This window comes from Scyliorhinus canicula, chromosome 19 (assembly GCF_902713615.1).
Source record: "Scyliorhinus canicula chromosome 19, sScyCan1.1, whole genome shotgun sequence".
NCBI lineage: Eukaryota > Metazoa > Chordata > Chondrichthyes > Carcharhiniformes > Scyliorhinidae > Scyliorhinus > Scyliorhinus canicula.
In genome coordinates this window covers 46,695,083-46,711,439 of record NC_052164.1, presented here as the reverse complement: position 1 = coordinate 46,711,439, position 16,357 = coordinate 46,695,083, and the positions used below count along the sequence as shown (strand labels likewise).

At 50.8% G+C, this 16,357-nt stretch overlaps 1 protein-coding gene across 2 annotated transcripts in view; it reads right to left on the bottom strand.

Annotated features, from left to right (window-relative positions):
- The window catches only part of mrc2 (mannose receptor, C type 2), a 293,165-nt gene that overhangs the window by 21,697 nt on the left and 255,111 nt on the right, over nt 1-16,357 (bottom strand). For both annotated transcript variants that reach the window (XR_005458165.1, XM_038778997.1), the window contains exons 24-25: nt 12,009-12,247; nt 7,915-8,083 (exon numbers count right to left, since the gene is read on the bottom strand). Coding sequence is in view for 1 of the 2 variants with exons in the window: in XM_038778997.1 (XP_038634925.1) it covers nt 7,915-8,083; nt 12,009-12,247 (408 nt within the window). In the remaining variant the exon portion in view is untranslated. The remainder of the gene's footprint in view (nt 1-7,914; nt 8,084-12,008; nt 12,248-16,357) is intronic.

Below are 16,357 nucleotides of genomic sequence, written 5' to 3'. Positions count from 1 at the left end.
GCAAGGCGGGCTTATCGAAGATCAAGTGGGACCTCCATCACTGTGGACCATCACTGGGGAGTTTCAAACCTGCAAACTCATTCTCCTGTGGAATGTTTGGGCATGCTTCGATTGGCTTCACAAAGATGCTCACTGTTACTTAACAACAACTTGAACTTAAAGACTGCCCTTGAGGGAGTAAAACATCCCCAGGCTCAGTTGGTAACTCTCGCCTTTGAGAGACAGAAAGTCGTGGATTCAAATCCCTCTCCAGGTACTTAAGCCCATAATACAAAGTATCATTCCAATGCAGTGATGCGGGCGTGCCACAGTGTCAGGGGTGAGATATCAAACAGGATTCTCCCGTGCCCCAGCAGTGTGCTTCTCAGCTGTGCGCTGTTCACTCACAGCGGAATTCTATCCACCCGCCGCTGGTCAATGGGATTTCCCGTTGAAACCATCCCACGGAGGGGTTTGCGCTGCCAGCAACCACTGGAGAATTCCGGCCCCAACTTCCCTTTCATGTGGATGGAAAAGATGCAACGGCACGATTCTGTCACTCGATCTCCTGGACAAATATTCATGCCTCCACCACGAGCTCAAAACAAAAATGATTAACTGGTCAATATCGCATCGCCGTACGGTTGGGGTCTTGCTCTGCACAATTTGGTTACTGCATATTGTCCATTATAATGGCGACCTCACTTCAAAAGCACATCAATCTGTAAGGGGTTGCAAAAGGCGCTATATAAACCCAAGTCTTTTCTTTAAAAGTGTGGGTTTTGTAACAAGTCCAGAAGGTTGCATTTACTCAGAGCTCCGTCTGGTGCCTCTTGTAAGAAAAAGTAGCACTCGGTGCTAGAATATTTGTCTGAAACCCTTCTCAGACAGCTCATCTCTTCACAGATGCTGTCAGATGGTGCATTTCCAGCATTTTCCATTCCATTTCTTTATTTGCACTGGTCTAGTGATGTTTGTTGAGCAATAAATAACATGGGCCAAGGCGGGAGGGAGGTGGTGACTGCCTTGTTCTTCGTTACAATAGTGTTGTAGCATGTTTAAATGCCCATCTGAGGGGGCAGGCAGGCCCTCAGTTTAACATCTACCCTGAGAGCACAGCTGTAGGAATGGAGTTGCAGGTGAACTGATTTGAAGCGGACAAACTCGGCATATGGGAGAATGGGAAAGCTGAAGGAAGTGCGGGAAACCCTAGCCTGAATTGCATGGGAAATGTGGAATGCAGCATGAGTGTCGGGTGAGTGTTACTGTTAATATCGAGGCGTCTGCTATGTTGTTGTGACACAACAGATCCACAGCTGAGAGAACAGAACCAAATAGAAGAGACTCAAAATTTGGTTATTGAATATAAACTTTGCATTATGAATGATTACGCCCTGAGATTGAACACACCACAACCAGGAATCTTGCTATTTATTAAAGCTCCTAATACTTGGGCCTATTCCTGGGATGACATAAGTGAAGTGCACCTCTCTATAAAATAGAGGAATCGAAATATTAGGGACACCTTCCCATCAGTGCCTTGACCCCTAATCTCTTGATGACAACTCTGGCCCCAATCCTGCACCCATTTCCTGGACCGCGGCTGAGCAGCGCCTAATCTCACAATTATTTTCACCAGTGGGCTCTCAGGGCCTTGTTGGCTCTGGTATAAAGAAGTTTGAGATGCAATATCAGAGGAGACTCAGCCTCACTGTTCAGGCACCCGGTTCCCCCAGTGACAGACCTTGGCTTTTGTTCCTCTACACCGAGCACAATAATGGCGATCAAGTGTGGGAGGACAGGAGAACGCATTGTCAAGAAACATTTATGAGAATGACAGAAAGAAAGACAGCCAATGAGAGAGAAAGAGAGAGAGAGAGAGAGAGAGAAAGAGCGAGAAAGAGAGAGAGAGGATTCAAGCAAAAATGTATTCTGGAACAGAAATTGCGCCACAGCCGCAGAGTACAACACGAGCATGGGCAGCACGGTAGCATAGTGGTTAGCACTGTGGCTTCACGGCGCCAGGGTCCAGTTTCGATTCCCCGCTGGCTCACTGTCTGTGCAGAGTCTGCACGTTCTCCCTATGTCTGCATGGGTTTCCTTCGGGTGATCTGGTTTCCTCCCACAGTCCAAAGACGTGCAGGTTAGGAGGATTGGCCATGCTAAATTGCCCTTACCGTCCAAAAAACAGGTTAGGAAGGGTTATTGGGTTAGGGGGATAGGGTGGAAGTGAGGGCTTAAGTGGGTCGGGGCAGACTCGATGGGCCGAATGGCCTCCTGCTGCACTGTATGTTCTATGTTCTAGGTGCCAGCCCGGGTCACTCAATATGGGAACTCGTACTCCAGGAACCCCATGAGGGGATCATTGCTAATCCCCCTTGGTCTTCTCAGGGGCTATAACACCCTGCCTTCATTGTGAGATGAAATATGTCTCACTTAACTAAAAAACAATAAAAACTGGGAAATCCTGGGGCAAACTGTTCTTTTCCTTATTGGAGCACCCGGTCATGGAGAACAATCTGGCTTCCCACCAGCAGATGGGGATGTTGGTGCCACTGGCTGTCAATATTGTCGACAGCTTTCAACAGGCTGCATCAGTCGCACATACAGAGAGGGCCCTTCACCCGACACGATTGGACAAGGGGTGGATTCTATTTTATGGGGACAGAAATAATTACTAACTTTTTTAATTTATTTGCGGGATGTGGGCTTTGCTAGCCAAGCCAGCATTTATTGTGCCAGTCTGATTAACATTACTAGAAGGCAGCAAAGTGGTAAATCTGGAGTCTTCAAATAGAACACTTTATTACAAAACAAACCTTCAGACAAGTAGAATGGGAAGAACTAGTATTTATATAAAGGGCACGATTATCCGACCCCACGCCGGGTAGGAGAATCACGGGAGTGCCGGGCGAATCACGCCACGCTGCCCTGGCACCCCCACGCGATTCCCCCACCCCTTTTGCGACAGGCCGCTCGGAGAATCGCCGCTCGCAGTTTCTAATGGCGACCGGCAATTCTCCGGCCCGGATGGGCCGAGCGGCCTGCCAAATCCGACCGGTTCACGTGGCGCCAACCACACCTGGTCAATGCTGGCGTGAACATCGTGCGACCGTTGTGTATGGGGCCTGTGGGGGGCGGAGGGAGGATCGAGCACCGGGGCGTGCTCAGGAGGGGTCTGGCCCGCGATCGGTGCCCACCGATCGTCGTGCCGGCGTCTCTGAAAGATGCACTCTTTTCCCTCCGCCGCCCTGCAAGATCAATCCGCCATGTCTTGCGGGGCAGCGGAGGGGAAGACGGCAACCGCGCATGCGTGGGTGACATCATTTAGGCGCCGCCGGCCGCGTCATTCAGGCGGCGCTGGTTTGACGCAAGCATCAAGGCCCGGCGCCCGAGATTGACGCACCGCCGCTCCTAGTCCCCTGGGGGGGGGGGGGGGGGGGGGGGGGGGAATAGGGGGCGAGGAGTGGCCTCCGACGCCGGAGTGAAACACTCCGGGTTTCACTCCGGCGTCGGCACTTTGTCTCCCTTTGGGAGAATCGCGTCCAACATCTTTCACGATCCCAGGATGTTCCAAAGTGTTTAACAGCCAATGAAGTACTTTGAAGTGCAGTCACTACTGTAATGTTAAACAGTCTTGTTTTAATATTCTCCAACTTTTCAATTCCTGTAACTCCTTAATAAAGTGCTTAAATTCCTTTATAAAATGAGTGTGGAGGCCACCATTGTCATGCTAACCAATGCCTGTCTTTTATCCCTTGCTGGCGTGAGGTTCCAGCACCAGGTTGAAGGGATGAGAGGTTTATGGAATTCATTTTTTTTATATTATAAATTTAGAGTACCCAATTTCTTTTCCCAATTAAGGGGCAATTTACCCCCTGCACATCTTTGGTTTGTGCGGGTGAAACCCACGCAGACATGGGGAGAATGTGCAAACTTCACATGGACAGTGACCCAGAGCCGGGATTCGAACCCGGGTCCTTAGCACCGCAGCCCCAATGCAATCCACTGCGCCACATGCCGCCCTGGTTTATGGAATTCATGATGAGGGAACTGAATCATACAATTTACAGAGCAGAAGGAGGCCATTCAGCCCATGGGGTTGGCACCGGCGCTTGGAAAGAGCACCCTACTTAAGCCCATGCATTCACCCTATCCCCATATCCCAGTAACCCCACCTAACCTTTTTGGACACTAAGGGCAATTTAGCATGGCCAATCCACTTAACCTGCACATCTTTGGACTTGTGGGAGGAAACTAGAGCACCCGGAGGAAACCCACGCAGACACAGGGAGAACGTGCAGACTCCACACAGACAGTGACGCAAGCCGGAAATCAAAACTGGGACTTTGGAACTGTGAAGCAACAGTGTTAACACCTGTGCTACCATGCTGCCCATGAGGTAGGAAATTATAACCTGATAGACGACGAAGGAACTTACAGTACAGAGGGGGAGATCAGGTTAGGCTGTGGAATGAGGCTAAACAGGATAGAGGAAAAGAGAGGTCTTGAATCTGTCAGTAACAACAGGAGGAAGGGATGATCAAAAGCCTGAGAAGGCCGAAACAAATGTAAGACTTTGAAGAGCAGAGACTGGGAGGGCAAGGGCATTATTCTTTATCTTCACTGTGATAGTCAATGGGCGCGATTCCCCGCTCCCCATGCCGGGTGGAAGAATCGCGGGAGGGACCCCCTACCAATTTCACGACCCCCTGGCGCCACGACATTTTTCACGGCGACCGGAGATTCTCCGACCCAGATGGGCCGAGCGGCCTGCCGTTCGCGACCGTGGCAACCACACCTAGTCGCTGCCGTTGTGAAAGCGCCGTGAGATGCCCGTTTTGGGACTTATAGGGGGCCTGGTGGGGAATGAGCACCACGACTGTGCTCGGTAGGGGACAGGCCCGCAATCGGTGACCACTGATCGTCGGGCCGGCGTCTCAATTGGACGCACTATTTCCCCTCCGCCGCCCTGCAAGGTCAAGCCGCCACCTCTTGCGGGGCGGCAGATGGGGAAAGACGGCCACCGCGCATGCGCGAGTTCGAGCTGTCAGCCATCGTGACGTCAGCCGCGCATGCGTGGGATGGAGCCGGCCAACCTGCGCATGCGCGGCTGACGTCACATAGGTGCCGCCATCGTGTCACTCTCGGTGCGCCGCCCGGTGGCTGAGAGTTACGGAGCGCCGCTCCTAGCCCCGGGGGGAGGGGAGAATAGGGGGCGAGGAGCGGCCTCCGAGGCCATCGTGAAACTTGGCCGAGTTCACGACGGCCCTCCCGATTTTTCCCGGGAGCGGAGAATTCCGCCAATGGCTTTCAATCTTTAAGGAGGGTCCTTGAACTATTGAGGGTAATTCTGAGAGGCTTTGTCCGTGGTGCGGGGCCTCAGTATTGGTGAATGTGGGCGTGCAGATTACAGCACCGATTTCCAATTTGCTCCTACTGCAGATGAGGCTGTGCACAGGAGCAGTTGGGGACAGGCCTCACAACACCAGCCCCAGCATACTCTCACTAAAGGAGCAGTAATAAGAATTATTACAGCATGTGAATGATTGAAAAAAAATGTTAATCAGGGAAGCCTTCCTTGTTAGCTCAAGCCTAGAAAATAAGAAGTTGTCTGAGAAAGGACTGTGTTCTCTTTATTTAGTGAGTTCCTAGTTGCAGAGAGAAGCAATAGCCTGGCCAGTGGCCAGATGCCATTTTTAAGCCCACCTTCCAGTTTAGTACTGGCCTCGAAAATGAGTCAATGTTTGGACTGCATCACAGCTGTAGCCTGGACGGTTTTGTTAATCTCGCTGATATTGAGTGGCTGCAAAAAGGTGTTGGCCAGTCCTTTAATGGTTTAAAATGGTTCACTATCGCTGTGGAAGGTCAAAGCTGGCTGGACGAGCTGTGGGGTCTAAGAAGAGAATGGTTTCTGTGGGAGATGTTTTCACCAGTCAATCCTCCTGCCAGAGGTACTCAGCTGCTACTCCTTGGTGTGGTGGGTCTAACCATCTGGGTTGGCGTGATGGCAAGGAGTTGAGGAGGTCCTATATGGGCAGGCTTGGGATAGATAGACCTTCTCCATTGGCTTGCCGGTTGCCATTACCCTCCTGATGTCGGGACTGGGGGTGGGGCAATGTTGCTCAGAACCAGGAACCAGGGAAGGTGAGCTGGTCAAAGACCACCTGTGAAGATGGGCATTGAACTAAGTTGCATATTGCGAAGTTTGGTGTGGGCAGATTGGTACCATACAGGGACGCAGTATTCTGCAGCTTAATACGTGATGGCAAGAGCAGACAGCCTTGGAGTCTTGGCTTGTGACACCGATGAGACATTGGCCAGTTTACCGAGATGGTTGTGGCAAGTTTTAATTTTGTTCTGCATTTTTGCTGTGGTGCTGAAGCAACTGGACAGTGATGATTGCTGTGTTGGAAAAATACAGGTCTAATAGAGTGGGGGGGGGGGGTCAGGGCAGGTCGCTCTGAATTCAAAGGTCAGCCTAAATAATAACAGAACGGAAACCATAACATGTTTAGAATTCTCCAGCTAATAGTTTGGAAGTTCATGTTGCTTGTGTGTGTTTGATTACTCTCAATAACATCGTCATGATGTTATAATCTGGAATGTACCAAAAGTAAAGTTGCTTGCAACAAATCCAATGGGGACTTTCCCAAGATAAATACTTCAAGAGGGAACAATGCAGGAAAATGAGACTAACTTAACAGCTCTTTCAAAGAGCTGGCACAATACGATGGGCCGAATGGCCTCCTTCTAAATTGTTTGATTTTCGTTGATGAACAATTATTATTGGAGGGTTAATAAATCAGTGAAGCTCTGACAGTCACTGATATGAGCACAATCATTTTGAGGAATAATTTATAAGAAAATATTCCCATCCTGTAACATTATTGTTACAACAACCTACATTTCTGTTGCACCTTTAACATTACCCGAGGTGCTTCACAGGATCATTAGAAAACAAAATACGACACCGAGCCACAAAGGGGGTGATCAGGTCAGATGCTCAAATGTTTGGTGAAAGAGGGAGGGTTTGAAGGAGCGTTTTAAAGGAAAAAAGCGAGGTCGAGAGGTGGCAAGGCGTAGGGAGGAAATTCCAGAGCTTGGGGCCATGACAACTGAAGGAGGCAGCCACTAATGGTGGGGCAATTCCAATCTGGAATACGGTAGAGATTAGGATAGGTGAGCGCAGATATGTGGGAGAGTTGTGGAGCTGGTTTACAGATTAGTTTAATCTCAGCCGGTTTGGCAGAACAGGGATGGAGTCGGTAGCTAGGGAACAGAGTTTGGAGTGGGGCCTGAAAACAGTTCCCAATAGTTAACTGGAAGAAAGTTCTGCTCGTCGGTACTCGATATGGAATGAACAATGGTCGAGGAGTCAAGAGAGGTGGTGTGATAGGACTGGGTGTCATCAGTTTACATGTGAAAAAGCCACGCTGTACTGTTGCATGATGTTGCCAAGGGGCAGCATGTAGATGGGAAACAGGACGAAGCCAAGGACAGATCCTTGGGACCACCAGGGGTAACGGTTAGGGAGCAGAAGAGAAGCCACTGCAGGTGATTCTCGGGCTATGATGATTGGATAGATGAGAATGGAACCAGGTGAGATCAGTCCCACCCGTGGGGTGAGACATTAGAGGAGGATTGTGAGCTCAGCCATGCCAAGGACTGCAGAGACCCCAGTAGAATGAGGAGAGAAAGTTTACCTTTATCACAATCACAAATGATCTCACATATAACTTTGATAAGAGAGGTTTTGGTCACTATGAGGGGTGGAAATCTTGAGAATGACAGCAGAGAAACAGGCCACTCAGCCCGGCTGACTGTGTTACTAACCCACCCCAGTCTCTTCTCTCTCTCTCTCACTCTATAGGAACCCTTTAAACTCACTTGGTTCCTGCCACTTCAGAGAGTGGAACTGCCCACTCCGCCTACCTCCAGCCACTTTGCAGATCGCTCCCTTCCGCTTCATCTCGCAGTTCGATATTCGCCACGTCCCGTCCACATCCATGTAAGTACAGCCCAAGGTCTGGCGTGGCTCCCCCTCCTGCCAGTTGGTGTAGTCCGACTCCTCCCCATTCAGCCAGGAGAAGGTCCTGGCTCCCTGCATAAGATCACAGCCATTACTGAGTGTGGCAGTACTGGGCAATGAGAAAATGCAGCCAGAGAGAAAGGGGGAGAGAGAGAAAAACAAATAGAGAACAACAACTGCTTGCATTTATATAGCATCCTTCATGTACAAACCATCACAAGGCACTTCATGGAGGCCTTATTAAGCTGAATGCGACACTGAGCCACATAGGGTGATCTTAGTCCAGATGACCAAAAGCTTGGTCAAAGAGGCAGGTTCTAAGATGCGTCTAAAAGGTGGAAAGCGAGTTGGAGAGGCAGAGAGGTGTAGAGAGTAAATTCTAGAGTTGGGCCCCGCAAATGAAGACACGGCTGCCGAAGATCGAGTGATTACAATAGACGGGCGGGATCTAACCAAAAGAAATAGGGTCCATTCTGGGTGTGATTAGCCGTGTCATTCCTGACCCAACCTCGCCTTCTAACGGCACTGATTTTTGTTAGTGCCCTGGCAGGGAACTTTTGCCCCCCCCCCCCCCCCCCCCAACCCCCAACCCGAGGCTGTACTCAGCATCATTTGCTGCACTATGCTTTTAAATGCCAATGTACCCACATAGACCAGAAGCGGTTTGGCAAAGTTTCCTGCCATGTTCCAGGACAGTCTGGGCACCATACAGGGAGCTGTGGCCAGGATCAGTGTGGACCTGATGGTACAGCTGCTCTATTTTCGTGTCCGGTTGCTCCTGCACACCGTGAAGCCGAAGGTAGATGCTGAATTGGATTGGCTGGAGCGTTTGGGCATCATACGTGCCGTTCAGTTCTTGGATTGGGTTGCTCAGGTCGTCCCTGTGGTGAAGCCTGATGGTTCCGTGTGCCTGTGTAACGATTATAAAATGACAGTGCACCGGATCACTTGTTTGGACCGTTATCTGGTCCCCCACATTGAGAACTTATATGTGAAGCTCAGCGGTGTTCATGAAGCTGGACATGAGCCATGTGTACCTCCGGTTGGTCTTGGACTCCAACTCATGGCGTTTCGTGATGGTCAACATGCACCGGAGGCCTGTACAAGTACACCCGTTTCCTTTTCGGGGTCTCCACGGCATGTACCATTTTTTGGTGGGTTATGGAGAGCATCCTGCACGGTTTATCCCAGGTCACGGTTGACTTTGGCGATGTCTTGATCACGGGCTCCTCGGACCAGGGACAGTTACAGAACTTGGGCAATGTTTTGCTGCAATTCCAGAAAGCCGGCCACCGTCGAGCGGTTGCGGCAGACTTTCAGTATGCACGGCATTCTGGAGGTGCGCGTCTCTGATAATGGAACAGCTTTTACAAGCGCTGAGTTTGGCTCGTCCGTGGCCGCCAACAGGATCCGCCATGGGTGCACCATCCCATACCACCTAGCCTCCAACAGGTGGGCTAAGCGGGCAATCCAGATGTTCAAGCAGGGAATGAGGAAGCACACCTCTGGATCCTGGGAGACTCGGTTGGTGCGTTTTCTGTTTAGTTCCACCACACCTGGGGTCGTGCCAGCCGAATTGTTCATGGGGCATTGTCTCCCCACCCGGCTGAGCTTGGGCATCCCATACCTTGCTGTAAATGTCTGCCACAGACAGGATGGGACCGAGACGGACACAGGCCGCCACACGCCGTTGCGAAGTTTCACCCCGGGCGATTCGGTGTGCATTTGGAATTTTGTGAAGGTGTCAATGGACGTGGTATTGTCCCAGTCCGGGTGGTTGATTATACAGTGCGAGCTCAAGGCCTGGAATCCAACCGGCACATGAACCACCTCCGCAGCAGTACTCCCATGGTGCCGCATCCGTTCCAGGATGTGCCAGCCCGGGGGTCCGGCCGCCTCCGCCATCGCCATCCCTGGTTCCAGTGAACATCAAGATCCAGGATGCCAAAATGCTGGATGAAGAAAGGCCTGATTCCAACATGGAAGTTCAGCTGCCATGGAAGCCACAATGCCGATCCCGCCTCATCGTTCCATGTGGAAGCGCCCATCCAGTGCCAAACGAATGGGGGGCGGGGGGTAGGAAGTCCTTTGCATCGATTCGCCATTGTGGACTCCACTTTGGACTTGGGGGAGGGGTGTGGAAAAATAAAATAAAAGAGAATCATTTGCATCCTACTTGCTGTTTCATGTGGATTCTCTCAGCGTGGATACCACAGGTGTGGCGGAGGGATATGTGTGTGGAGTGGGGGAGGGGAGAGGAGCAGGGGAGGGGTGTGGAGCGGGGAAGGGGTGTGGAGCGGGGAAGGGGTGTGGAGCGGGGAAGGGGTGTGGAGCGGGGAAGGGGTGTGGAGCGGGGAAGGGGTGTGGAGCGGGGAAGGGTGTGGAGCGGGGGAGGGGTGTGGAGCGGGGAGGGGTGTGGAGCGGGGAAGGGGTGTGGAGCGGGGAAGGGGTGTGGAGCGGGGAAGGGGTGTGGAGCGGGGAAGGGGTGTGGAGCGGGGAAGGGGTGTGGAGCGGGGGACGGGTGTGAAGCGGGGGAGGGGTGTGAAGCGGGGGATGGGTGTGGAGCGGGGAGGGGTGTGGAGTGGGGGAGGGGTGTGGAGTGGGGGAGGGGTGTGGAGTGGGGGAGGGATGTGGAGTGGGGGGATATGGAGTGAGGGGGGTGGGATGGGGTCTGTGTGGAATAGGCGAGGAGTGTGGAGTGGGAGGGGGGAGGGGAGGGAGGGGGGTAGGTGGAGTGGGGAGGGGTGTGGAATGGGGAGGGGTGTGGAGTGGGGGGATATGGAGTGAGGGGGGTGGGATGGGGTCTGTGTGGAATAGGCGAGGAGTGTGGAGTGGGGGGGGGGGGGGGGGGGGGGGGGGGAGTGGGGGTGCGCAGTCAGGAATGGCCTGGGAGTGAAGTCTGTGAGGATAGGTCTGAGTGCCTCTGAGCACACAGGATGCCCGCAGTCTGCTACTTCCCCACAAGATGCAGCAATGAGATAAACTAACATTGCTCAAGAGTTAAATCAATTCATCGATTATAGTCTCCCGATGACCACCACAATCTGTCATCTCACCTCAATGAGAGGAAAAGAAAACCACTACAGGTCTGATAACAAAGTGTGTCAGTAAATTATAGAATATTCATCCTAGAATAAGGTATCACAGGAAACAGAGTGTTCAACAAGAAATGTGACAACTGATATATTTGTAGACAGCAAATACTTGCTGGAGTAAAATATTTAATACAGTAAAATCTCCTGAATAATAGAACACATGAAGCGGCCATTCTGCCCATTGTGACTGGGTCAGCTCACTGAAAGAACAAACCAATTAGTCCCCCTCTCTGTTAGTGTAAAGGTCCTGGTTTAAATGAACCAACTGTTTGGACAACAATTGCTAAACGGGGCATTTGTTCTTGTGAATTATGTGTTGTAAGACCTGCCACCCTCCCCTACCTATCACCCTTACCCCACCCCCCCGCCCGCGCCCATCAACCCCGTGCTTATCAGCCTCCCCCTGCCCAATACCCTCCTCCGCCTGTCACCCTACCCCTGTCACTTCTCCACTGCTCGTCAGCCTCTCCCTGCCCATTACCCTCCCTGCCACCCTTCCCCTGCCCGACATCCCCCCCTCCACCTACCCATCAGCCTCCCCCCGCCCTTCACTCCCTCCACCTACCCATCAGCCTCCCCCCCGCCCTTCACTCCCCCCACCACGCCCACCCGTCCCTCCCTCCCCTTCTTGCCTATCATTCCCTCCTGCCCACTCTCTTCCCCATCAGCCTCTGATTTGTGGCTTTGATGGATTTTCCCTATCACTGGCCATTGGTATCACAACTGATCAACTTGATCACAACTACGTCATTTTAAAGTCACAGATTATTTTTGAACTGGTGCCGCAATCTCATTACTCATTGCATTTATCATTCTTCATGTTTCTTGCACACAGTAAATGACTTCACACTGTCATTTTGCAGAGCACACACTGATAAAAGCCTCTTGGTTGCAAGTATTACCTCCTCATTCGACAGCCCGATCCAGAGGGGTTGTTGGACGCTGTTAATAGCCTGTGTGAGGAAGGCCTGATGGTAGGGGTCCACCACGGTTACCAGGGTCTCGTTGCGGCTCTCGCAGAGCCAGGCGGCCTCCAGCCAAGAGAGAGGTTTCTGGATAACTCGGTAGGTGCTGTTCATGTAGCTCAGCTTGGACATTGAGGGAGGAGGGAAGTTGGCAGGCGTCGATGGTAGCGATGGGTCTGAATAGGAATGAAGAGAGTTAGACTCAATGGGAATGTTTGGAATCTTTTGCCTCTGGGAAGACACACACGCAGTCCCCTCACCGTCCCCACTAACCAGTGAATAACCAGCATCAAATGTATACGCCACAAAACAGCCGATTTACACGCGGGAACGTAGTGCCTTGGTTATGTTAATAAACTAATAATGAAAAGAACAAGGGCTCAACCCTTCCCATAGCGTTTTTATGAATTCGAGTTCAATTTCAAAAAAGAAAAACTCAAACAAAAGGGAGCATGAAGCTGTTGGAATGTCATAAAAACCAAACTGAATCAATTAACATCTTGTAAGGATGGAATCCTGCTACCCTCAGCCACTCACTTCACTAGAATGAATAATGTTGGCATTGCCAGTTACACCCACACCCGGTGAATAAATAAATAAAGGTGCAAAAATTGATTAACACTTTCCCAGAACAACCTAAAACTCAAAATGAACCCTTTGGTTTGGAAAATTTAATAAGTTCATATCTTTATTGACACAAGTTTTTAGGGATTTGACCAGTGTTGTGGGAACGCGTTCTGTGATGCAGTTTGTTTTCCCAGAAAATTGAAACCCTGGGGCTTTGTGTATGATGTATGGAAATGAGAGGTGCTGGTTGTTTCTTAAGCTGCTGACAAATTCAACATTCCACCGACTCGTATTGTGGGACGAACAACATTGAATACAGCGGTTCAGCAGCCACTTCCTCAAGAGCAATGAGGGAGTGGCGAGCAAGACACACTGACTCCCAAGCCGTCAGCTTTGGCTTGATGGCAACGCTCTCGACTCCAAGGCAAAAGGTTGTGGGTTAAAATCCCACTCTCAAGACTGAAGCAGAAAATCAAGGCTGACTCCCCATGCAGAACTGAGGCAGCCTGCACTGTTGGTGGTGCCAACTTTGGGCCTGTCAGTCCTCTCAGTGGACGATCCACCAGCACGACACAGCAACGAGCAGGGAGCACTTGCTGGTCGATTTTATAAATATATATAAATTTAGAGTACCAAATTCATTTTTTCCAATTAAGGGCCAATTTAGCGTGGCCGATCTTCCTAGACTGCACATCTTTGGGTTGTGGGGGCGAGACGCATGCAAACACGGGGAGAATGTGCAAACTCCACACGGACAGTGACCCAGAGCTGGGATGGAACCTGGGACCTCGGCGCCTTGAGGCAGCAGGGCTAATCCACTGCGCCACCGTGCTAAGGCTGGTCAATTATTGATCCAATAACTAAACCAGATTGTGCGTGTTCGCTGTCACGGTCTTGCTTGTGGGATCTTTCTGTCCATGAATTGAGGCCACATTTCCGGCAACTCAAAAATGTACTTTGTTATTTTAGGTTGACGTAGGGAAGACATAAATGCAAGTTTGCTCTCTCAATAATACATAATTTGTCATTCTGGTCCCATCCAGTACATGAAGGTACTTAACAAGGTGGCTGACAGGACAACTTTGCCCCATTCCTACTCTGAGATCACTATGGTGATTTGCGTCTCTGCTTTAAGGTAGGAACAGGGCAGTGACAGACAAATAAAGAGGTTGTTCAACTTTCTCATTTCCATCAACATCTGGCCCTCACCTCCCCAGCTGTGAACAGCTGGGGTTTCTAATATCCTATCCGAGCCCTATGTTTCCATAGGAAGATAACGGACCCATGGAATACTATCAAACAGCGGATCAGTAACTCCTCCTGGCCCCACATAAAAAACGCTCAATCTAATTCCTGTCCCTCCATGGTTGTATTGAAGAATCGCTCCCCCACCACATGGTCTGGTTCACTCTGCACTCGAGCTGCTGAGATTTCCCACCCTCTCTCCTGGCAGATGGACTCTAAATGAGACCCATCTGTGAAAACGTTTAAGCTTCCCAACCATTTCCATTGGACAGGTGGTGGGCATCTTAGTCACCCCCCCCCCCCCCCCACATTCACTTCACTTCTTAGCCGCTTAACATCCTGATTTATCAAAATGACAATTTGCCGGTGACACCCACATCCCAAAAATAAATTAAATTATAAATCTGATTGTTGGAACCAACAATTCTACGGACACGTGCTTGTAGGGTTAGAATAGCGATTTTAATATACTTACAACAGAGCCAGCCTGTTAGCCGTTGAACTTTCGGTGAACTGGCTGGCTGACCCTGCACTGTCTGCCCGTTCGTTTTCTTTCCCCTGACTGTAATCCAGCTACTCTTATCCTGCACCTTGGGTGTGGTTACCTCCCTGTAACTCTTGTCTATTACCACCTCTGCCTACCGGATGATCCGAAGTTCATCCAGCTCCAGCTCTAGTTCCATGTCGAAAGACTGTATAAACTGGGATTATTCTCCTTAAGAGTAGAGAAGATACCCAAGAGGGATGTTCAAAATAATGAGGAGTTTTGATAGAGCAGGTCAAGAGAACATATTTCCTCTGGGAAGTAAATTGGTGACAGCGGGCATCGATTTTGAATAATTAGTATACAAACACGGAGAAGTCAATTAGGATGGAGGGTTATGACCTGGAACACACTACCTGGAAAAGATGGTGGAATCCTGATTTCAACCCAGATTCGCTGGGCCGGAGAATCGCCGGGGGGAGGGGGGGGGGGACGTGAATCCCGCCCCGCCGCTGGCTGCCGGATTCTCTAGCGCCGGTTTTCCGGCGGGGGCGGGAACCGCATCGTGCCGGTCGGGGGCCGTTGGCAGTGGCCCCCCCCGGCGATTCTCCGCCCTGCGATGGGCCGAGTGGCCGCCCGTTTTCAGCCAGTCCCGCCAGTGAAATCGAACCAGGTCTGTACGGGCGGGGAGGCCCGTCGGCGCTGGTTGCCGTGGCGCCAAGCTCTTCAGCGCCGGCTGGTGCTGCGCCAACCCCACCAGCCTCGCCCCTGAAGGTGCCTCCGGTCGGCCCGACGCCGGAGTGGTTCACACCGGTAAGGGGAGAATCCCGTCCCAGATTCCTTAGGGATTTCTGGACGGCAGTTTAAGAGGATTAACTTGCAGGGTTAAGGGGAGAAACCTTGGACACGGAAATAAATTGGACAACTGTTTCAAAGAGCAGGCACAGGCATCTTGCGTGGATAAAACATGGCGAGGCAGTATGGTGCTCAAGGATGGTATAAAAATATAGACACGCATGTGAATATTTAGTAATTTGAGGACACCAGTGGTAATTTATTTAACTACATACCGAGATCTGCTCAAAGCAGCAGATCGCTCCCAGTACAGTCCTTGCTGGGAGAACGAAACACACCAGGCCCTGCTTTGGGCCTGTTTTCATATTAGTTCATAACGAGCCCCAAGCAGGTGGCCTCCGCCCCCTACCTGGGGAACTGGTACTTTTTTCTTAAGAAGGGGTCTCCTGTCTAAGATGGTGATGAGGAGGAATTTCTTCTCTTAGAGAGCTGTTACTATTTGGAATTCTCTACCCACACAAGCAGTGGAGGCCGGGCCATTGAATATATTCAAGGCGGAGTTGGACAGATCATTGATAGACAAGGGAGTCAAGGATCATTGGGGGTAACCAGGAAAGTGAAGTTAAGGACACAATCAGTTCAGGCATGATCTTATTGAATGACGGAGCAGGCTCAAGGGGCAGAAATGGCCTACTTCTGCTCCTATGGCTTACGATCGAAGGCTCTCTCACCACAATATAAAAGGCAAAGGTAAAGTCCACAGTCCCAGATGACGCTTTCCCCTTTGAGGGGAAGAGGTAACTGGTGGTGATTTAACCTGAGGATCACCATACCTCAGGCAAGGGGCAAGGTTGTTAAGGCAGGGCCTTCATGAATAACCTCAGCCAGTGCAGGAATTGAACCCCCACTGCTGGCCTTGTTCTGTATCACAAACCAGCTGCCAAGCTCACTGAGCTAAACCAGCCACAGTATATCAAGGGACTGAAATCTGTGGAAAACCTCTCTGACTGAATGCACCAGAGAACATTTAACATGGAGTGTAAATGTACATTTTAAATATAACGAGTAATTGCAAGTGTCATGAGGCACTTCATGTATAATATTGAAAGAAACCGATCGGTCGTGTACTACATACAGTACATGTAAGGTTAACCCTGAACCGTAATGAAATGAGCTTTTCCAAATTTGAGAAAGT